General features: G+C 48.6%; 1 protein-coding gene across 2 annotated transcripts; it reads left to right on the forward strand.

Moving 5' to 3' along the window:
• The first annotated feature begins 493 nt into the window (after positions 1-493).
• LOC144951706 (uncharacterized) lies at positions 494-7,515 on the forward strand. Of its 2 annotated transcripts, none has more exons than XM_078882020.1 (6): positions 494-812; positions 2,683-2,813; positions 4,258-4,376; positions 4,846-4,978; positions 5,666-5,762; positions 7,369-7,515. In XM_078882020.1, exons 1-6 carry the CDS (start codon positions 749-751, stop codon positions 7,413-7,415), a joined length of 591 nt encoding a protein of 196 aa, XP_078738146.1. In that variant the 5' UTR covers positions 494-748; the 3' UTR covers positions 7,416-7,515. The 2 variants fall into 2 exon arrangements, with proteins under 2 accessions (XP_078738146.1, XP_078738147.1); XM_078882021.1 differs by having other exon boundaries at positions 753-855.
• The last annotated feature ends 677 nt before the right edge of the window (positions 7,516-8,192 follow it).

Below are 8,192 nucleotides of genomic sequence, written 5' to 3' on the forward strand. Positions count from 1 at the left end.
AGTTAGCGCGTCTCTCTTCCAGACATCTGGCTTGCAGAATGTTCGCCAGGAACAGGAGAAGCCCCCAAGGGATTGTTGTACCAAAGTTGAGATTATTTATCTGCTAGAAATGTCCACGTGATAAGCCGCTTTGTTGAGCAGCTATCATTTCTAGATTTGAAGTTTTCGGGACTGCAAGGATCCATACTCTTTGGTTCTTTCGGTAAAGTCACGGAGGTGAAAATAAAATTAAAATAACTATTATTTTTTCACCTACTTGACTTTACCGAAAGAACCAAAGAGTACAGCTGTCATCTTGGTTCTTTCGGTAAAGTCACGTAGAAGGGAAATAATAAAATAATAAAAATAAACATTCTAAAATACAATTCTCACGACGTTTCGGCCACAACGCCCTTCTACGTGACTTTACCGAAAGAACCAAGAAGATGAATCACCGCAGTCACGAAAGCTTTAAATCGAAATTTAGTACAGCTATCATTTGTGGCCAGGTTGCTTCTGGAAAATATATTATAGCTCGTTGGGCTTTGCCGGGTAGGATGTGGATGGTTTAGTTTTATTTGTACGTTTTTGGGTGATTTGTTATCTTTCTTGTACTCCTATCGCGTGTTTGTACTGTTGTAACATTCTTACCCCGTGCCCCGACTGGACATCTGTGATAAAAAGAGCTTCCTAGCTCATCGGATTTCTCCTGTAAATAAATATTCCGATGCTGATCAAGTGAGCCCTCTCTGGACTTGTTCTCCAACAGATGTACCAAGTGTCTGCGAGATTTTACGACAAGCCCGTGATGAAAATGGAGAGAAGTGCCACATGTGCGTTTCACAATCGTCCAACCGTGAGCTGTTATTCGTCCTGGTGCGTGGTGTCTTAACGACGAACACATCACCCACCCCGGAATGCGCCCCAGTCTCATCAGATCTCGGCAGCAAATCTGGCTGTGACGGTCCCACCTGATGACGGAGACTTGTGTTGCCTCCGAAACGTCGTGATTTTTATTATTTTATTTTTATTAATTTAAATTTCATTTTTTTACCTACGTGACTTTACCAAAAAAACTACGAGTATGAATCCTTGCAGTCACGAAAGCTTCAAATCTAGAATTAAGATCTCGGCAGCTAAACAGGTTGGAGCCTGGATACTACTGGGGATTGGTTAGTGGTGGCGCAGCGGTGAGCGCGACGCGCTACGGACCCGGCGACCCGAGTTCGATTCCTGCCCGCGGCCAACACCGGTGACGATTATCTGAACCGATCCTGGGCCTCCTCTAGGTCGACTCGGCCTCGAATGAGTACCTGTTGCGGTGTGTAAACATCGTCACTGGGGAAACAAAGGTGGCCGGGCGTGGTGCTGGCCACACACGCCATTGTGCGCGACAGTGCCGACCTTCATAGGCGCTGCTCGCTAACAGCACTTGCCCCGACAGTCTGTTAAGACTATGCGGGGGATCTTTGTCTTTGGATTGGTTACCACGATGCTGTGGCTCTCAGGACAAATCGGAAAACAGACATTGACGCAAGCACACACGTGTTTTGTTACAGCTCATGGCATATTTAAGAAGTGATACAAACGTCTACCATTAGACGGTGCTTGTAGTTTGTCTACGTCAGGGGTGGGGAACCTTCTTTCTGCCAAGGCCCATTTGGATATTTATAACATCATTCGCGTGCCACACAAAATTATCAACGTAAAAATTAGCCCGTTATATTTGGTCAAACATTTAATTAACTCGCCCCTAATGCGATGGCTGGAACTGCTTCTCTTTGGCGAGGCGTGTGTGATGTTAGCTGGTATTGATGATGCTGCTACTCGCAACTGCTTTTCCAGGTTTGCTCCGAGATTTATTGAATTTCTAGTCCCGCCTGCGGTTGCCTTGGCAGGGCAACACCAAATGATTTTGCGGGCCTCATACGGCCCGCGGGCCGGACGTTCCCCACCCCTGGTCTACGTGGTACATCACAGGGTTCAATCGGTTGGTCACATGGCTTTCTGGTGGATTGCGGAGCCTGTTGAGATCCGCCGGGATGGATTATCACTCTTCTCAGTGCTGGTTTGAAGCTTCGATGATAATGGGAAGAAAAAAAACTACTGTGGTCAATGACGTCGCTGCGGTGATGGGTTTGAAACTTACGCCGGTGACAGTCAATTGTGTTGCAAAATTACTCGCGAATCATTCAGTTGGGATTACACACAGCGATCATCAGCCCCCTTCTACTGCGAAAACTTGGCAAGACCCTCCTGGAAAGGAGTCGGTGATGGGTTGTGGTTTTTTTCCCGGATGAACAATCGTTCATCACATTAATCTGATGATGACGATAAGCCTGCCTCTGTTTTTCTCATTCGCAAAGCTTCAAATTGGCGACGGGCAGCCAGGAACGCAGCCTCTGTAGCTGTGATGATGTTCACCAAAATGGACGAGACGATTATCGTGTATAATTAAGTGTGGTACACTTGATATCCGCGCCGTTCTGATCGCGAAGGAAGGCGCTGCTGTGTTTCACAGAAATGGTCTGCGGTGGTTTCACATCATGGGGGCGAGTTTGCTGCTGTGTGTGTGATCCCAGCGGAGTAATTCGATCGTACGTCGTGCGACACGCCGTAATGTCACCATAACGCAGCGACGCCTGTCGCCCGCGAACAATCATCGTTAAAATTGATTGTCTTTTGTGTTTTTATTTTTTTCAGGTTTGTTTGGAGTGAAGCAGTATGGGGTTCACATGAACGGCTACACGCATCATCCTAGCCATGGCTTGTGCCTGTGGATTGGCAGAAGGTCCGAGAGCAAGCAGACTTACCCTGGCAAGCTGGACAACATGGTAGCCGCACACACACACACACACACACGCACGCACGCAGACTGTTAGGGCATGTGGCGTCGCAGTGGTGAAATGTTAACTACCTCGCCTGGTATACATGACGTCGTGGGTTTGATCCCGACCCTGACGCCTGTATATTTGGAGTTTACATGTTCTCTCTCCCCCGTTTCTTCCGTTTTTTTTCCCCTCCACATTTAGAGACACGCGTTTTAGAATATTTGGCTGCGATAAATTTCCACGTGATAAGCCCCTTCGTTGAGATATCATTTGTGGCCATGTCGCTTCTGAAAAAGAATTATTAAGCTCAGTGGGCCTTACCTGTTTATAAAAAAGTGCTGTTAGCGAACACCTTTCAAGGCCGGTACGACACACGAGAAAGTGGGTGGCCAGAACCACGCCTGGCCACCTTTGTCTCTTGAGTGGCGATATTGACAATGTCGCACCAGGTACTCATTTGAGGCTGAGTCAACCTAGGGGAGGTCCAGGACCGGTTCAGATAATCATCACCGGTGTTGGACGTGAGCTGGAATCGATCTCGGGTCGCCGGGTTCGTAGCGCAACTCGCTAATCTAACCACCGCTTCCCAAAAGACAAAGATACGTATATCCTTAACAGACTGTTAATAGACTGTTAAGGCTTTACACAGCAACACACACGCACACGTTCAAATCCAACACGTGCTGTGAGCGATTCACAATTGACTCGGGAGCATTTCCAGTCGGACCGACTCATCCCCCCCCCGTCCCCTCTGCGGGCGAACGTTTGGTCACGTCGCAAAGACACGGACGGGGTAGACACCGGCAAACCGCGCGCTGCGAACGAGTTTGTCATCTCGAGCCCAGTGTGCCGTCTCTGTCCATCCCCTCTGTGGGGTCACGCACGACTGTGACAGATTTTGCCGAGACACCGGCTTGGAGGTGCCTCTCCTGCGGTTGCCACCATCAACCGTCCGGTTGGATGCAACGGTCAACGTTGACCGAGATGTTTTCGACGCGCGCGGCGTTTCGTTTTTTGAAGTCGCATCGCCGGGACAAGTTTTTTAGGTTCAAGTCGAAAAAAAAAAATCCATAATAAAATGGAATCCGCGTTTTGTTCATTCTCACTTCCTGGGTCGTGTCCCGATGACGCTCGACGCAAGTTTTAACTCGAAAAACGCCGAACGCAATTGCGGAATTTGATGGCGAGAATTGGTATTCCACTCGCCGCTGGGTATTCAGACAATGACAATAATCATCAACGCGTCCTTCAATGCCGGGGCACCACGTGACAATTAAATTTGTGTGGCCTCGTCGGGTGGACGAGGACTCTGAACGACACAGATTTGGTCAACAAGGATCATCAGCATAGCGGCCTGACTCAAAAGTCAATTACCCCATGTCGCGATCGTCGGCTGCGACGGGAGTGCGTGTAGCGCTGGCTCTTGCTTTGTGGCCGTGAACCCCAGGCGGCGGGAGGTTTGGCGGTCGGAGTCGGGATCAAAGAGACGCTCGTGAAGGAGGCAGCCGAGGAAGCAGGTATCCCAGCATGCCTTGCGGAGAGAGCTGTGCCAGTGGGAACGGTGAGGTACGTGGGCACTTGCGTTTCAACTTTTATTTCTTGTTTTCTCTTTGCCCCGGCTTCGCGCCGATCACCTACCCATTCACTCATCCACCCACTCACCCAGTCACCCACCCACTCACTAGCCCACCCATTAATTCATCCACCCACTCGCCACACGACAGGTCACAACAACACACTCACCCACCCATTCATCCACTTACTCATTCACCCATCCACACACTAACCCACCCATTCACTCACCCACTCAACACACTGCAGGTCACAACACTTTCTGCTTTTTCCCCCGCACTTAGGAACTACCATCCCCTCGTCTATTCTCCAAAAGTTCTTACAACCGGGGCTCAATTCCAGCAACGTGTTGCGGCTCATGTCTACCGCAAACCTCGATGGTGCCGTTTGTTTCTGGCCGCGTGACGTCTTGGGCCCTGTGCTCAGCGGCCGTGTGGTTTTTTTCCCGCGAACGCCCTTGCAGCTACACGCACGAGAACGAGCGTGGCATCTTCCCCGAGTGTCAGTTCGTGTACGACCTGGAGATCCCCGACGACTTCACGCCGCACGCCGCCGATGGCGAGATGCAGGACTTCTACCTCTGGCCGGTTGACAAGGCAGGTCCATGCTGCCCTCAGTGCCTGTCCTTTGGTGCTTCGGTGTGCAAAGTTACGTTTCATCAGAAAGGTCTTCATATTCCATTGGGAACCTCCTTTGCCAGTAGCAAAATATGATAATTGTTTTTTACCCTTTTATCTGGCAACAAAACTGACACCTTTTTTCTACAAGGAGTCATGTTTGCATTGACCACAATACCTGCGGTCGGAATGCAAACAAAAAACACAACTCTGATAATGTATGCACTGTCCTTGAAGTTGATTGGTCCACACCCGAGACAGCTTTTCTTAGAGCCTAGTCTCACATGGTGTTGGACCAGATGACGCCAAAAGGCACACACAAGGTCTTCATATTCTTGGTTCTTATGGTAAAGTCACGTAGAAGGGAAATAATAAAAATTAAACATAATAACGTTGCATTCTGCTATAAATTCCCACCTGATAAGCCGCTTCGTCGAGCTATCCTTTGTGATGAGCCAGGTGGCTTACGAAAAAGCGCTATGTAGCTTAGGCTGCCTTACCTGGTAAACACAAAAAATAGTTAAAATAGCATGGTTGACTACGTATGGTGCGAAGGAAGTTCAACATACATGCAATGCATTGTCACACGCAATGCCTCTGCTGTTCGCTCCTCCGGTCTTTCCCCCCCCCCCCCCGCTCGCCCTGCGTCTCGCGCGTCTGAGTCAGGTGCTCGAGGAAATGACCTCTGGGGATTTCAAGCCAAACTGTGCCCTCGTCACGCTGGACTTCTTGATACGACACGGACTCGTCGACCCCGACACGGGTGCGCGCCACACATGGGAGGGTCCCGCGAACTCTTAACGGAGTCTTGTTTTTTTTTTGTTCCCCCATTGTAAGAGTTTTCAAGTTGATTTTGCGTGTAACCAGCTGCGTGCGAGACCTCCGAAGGGTCTGGGGTACGAGTCGCATTTGCAAGAGGGACCACCCGGGTGTCACCCAACATGACAAGGGTAAATCGGATAAAGTACAGCAACGAATGCGAATATGAATCAGAGCAAAAAAACTTGTGACGGGTTCAAGTTGATTTTGTGTGTAACCACAGCTGTAAGACCCGGAGAGTCCAGGGTACGAATCGCATTTGTAAAGGGGGGCACCTGGGTGTCACCCAACATGGTAATAGCAAATCAAGTACAGCAGACATCGGAGCAAAAACAACCACGTCGCGTGAGAAATCCCAAATACCGTGGAATCGTTAAGAGCCGGCGTGAAATAATAAATTCCCTGTAGCGCAAGTCGCCTCGGTCAGATTTCGTTTGCACTGATCACAGCACATTGACCAGAAAATTACGACTTAGCTTAGAGAGACGTCAAACACACAGTGTAACAATTGCGCTCGTGTGTAAACAGACGAGTTTTTTCGATCGGCCCGCTACATGCAGATTTTGTAAGTGATTCGAGACGAGATGGGCGGCCGTGGTTATTATCGTGCCTCGCAGGAAAAAAGTTCCCGAGTTCGATTCCCAACTCGGCCGTCTTTCTTTAAGAATAAAAACAAAATCTAGCAAGTCTAGATGTGAAGTTTTCGTTTCTGCAAGGATCCATACTCTGTGTTTTTTTCGGTTAAGTCACGTAGGTAAAAAATATTACGTAAATTAAAATCTAGCAAGTCAGAACGTGGTTCCTTTTGGCGACCAGGACCTTGGCCACGAAAATTAACGTGGCCCCCAAGCCCGCCACCGCCACCACAAACCCCCCAACAAGATGAATGATACTCTTTGGTTCTTTCGGTAAAGTCACGTGGGTAGAAAAAATAACTGATCACGATGTCTCGATCGCAACACCAAGCAACCATCATCAGGTGTGTTTCACACCTTGCTTGTGTTGCGATCGAAACGTCGTGATCGATTATTTTTTCTACCTCCGCGACTTTACCAAAAGAACCAAAGAGTATGGATTCTTAATAATAGGTTTTTTCCCCTTTTTTCTGGCAACAAAACTGAAACCTTTTTACAATGATGTAGATGCTCACCTCCGAGCCATCATTACTTTGATAGTGAATTGTCTTTGAGCTGTACACCTTTTGGCGTCCTCTGGTCGAACACCAATTGGGTCGAGGCTCAAAAGAAAGCCGTCCCTTGGTGTGGACCAATCAGTTTCAAGGACAATGCAGATATTATAGTGTTTTTGTTTGCATTTTGACTGCAAGTATGGTGGTTAATACAGACATGAATCCTTGTAAAAAAAGGTTTCAGTTTTGTTGCCAGAAAAAGGGAAAAACCCTATTATTATATTTTGGTACTGGCAAAGGAGGTCTAATGAAGAATGGATTCCTGCAGTCAGAAAAGCTTAAAATCAAGATGAATGATGCATCGTAATATCCGCCGCTGAAAAACCCACGTGTTCGGTCGTAATCCTCGTTCTTCTTCCAGAGCCATATTATCACTACTACGTGGAAGGGATTCATCGGACGATATGAAGAGCTCTTTTCCGTGCCGCGTGGAGAAGGATTGCGAAGCCTTGTCAGAAGGGGAGCTAATAAACATCGCCAGAAGAGACGCTTTTCCGACTGTGTGTGCGTTCGTGCCTCTTCGCGTCCATTGTTTTGCAAGTTGAAGATGGCGAGGTGTGTTAAAACATCATCGCCAAAGGGAATCTCATTCAGAAACGCATGCCTTACGCAAAACACGCCGATACACAACGTGAAACACACGCCTTACTAACACATTACGCTATAGCAATAGGTTTTACTGGTAGGAACCTGGTTACATCAGCCTACAAGGGATTATTGTGTCCGTCCGTCGTGTAGGAAGGGGCTGGGTGGGGAGGGAGGGGCTGGGTGGGGAGGGTGGGGAGGGGTGGGGAGGGTGGGGCTGGGTGGGGGGTGGGAGGGGAGGGGCTGGTCACCCCGTGGTGCCCTTATAAAACTCAACGTTTAACCTACTCGCGCCGGCTTGTGCCCGCCCTCACAGTCGGGCATATTTGCGGAATACACCACGCCGCCGTTGACCCTGGCCATTGACCGAGCAACCCAACTGGAATGTGTTACCTGTTCTGGCAATAAAACGGGTGTTGAGATGTTAAGACACCAAATATAATCCTTTTTCAAGGAATCATGTCACTGCATTAGCCACACGTACTTGTGGTGAACATGCAAACAAAAAGCATGCTCTGATAAATAATAGATCGCGACGTTTCGATCGCAACACAAGCAATCGTCATCAGGTTGGGACAGGCAACCACAGCAAGAAATAAC

The sequence above is a fragment of the Lampetra fluviatilis genome, chromosome 63 (genome assembly GCF_964198595.1).
Source record: "Lampetra fluviatilis chromosome 63, kcLamFluv1.1, whole genome shotgun sequence".
Taxonomy (NCBI): Eukaryota; Metazoa; Chordata; class Hyperoartia; order Petromyzontiformes; family Petromyzontidae; genus Lampetra; species Lampetra fluviatilis.

Coding starts and splice junctions, on each gene's coding strand:
- LOC144951706 (XM_078882020.1), top strand. CDS start 749: ATGTACCAAGTGTCTGCGAGATTTTACGACAAGCCCGTGATGAAAATG. Junction 813..2,682: donor AATGGAGAGAAGTGCCACAT/GTGCGTTTCACA, acceptor TATTTTTTTCAG/GTTTGTTTGGAGTGAAGCAG. Junction 4,979..5,665: donor ACCTCTGGCCGGTTGACAAG/GCAGGTCCATGC, acceptor CGTCTGAGTCAG/GTGCTCGAGGAAATGACCTC.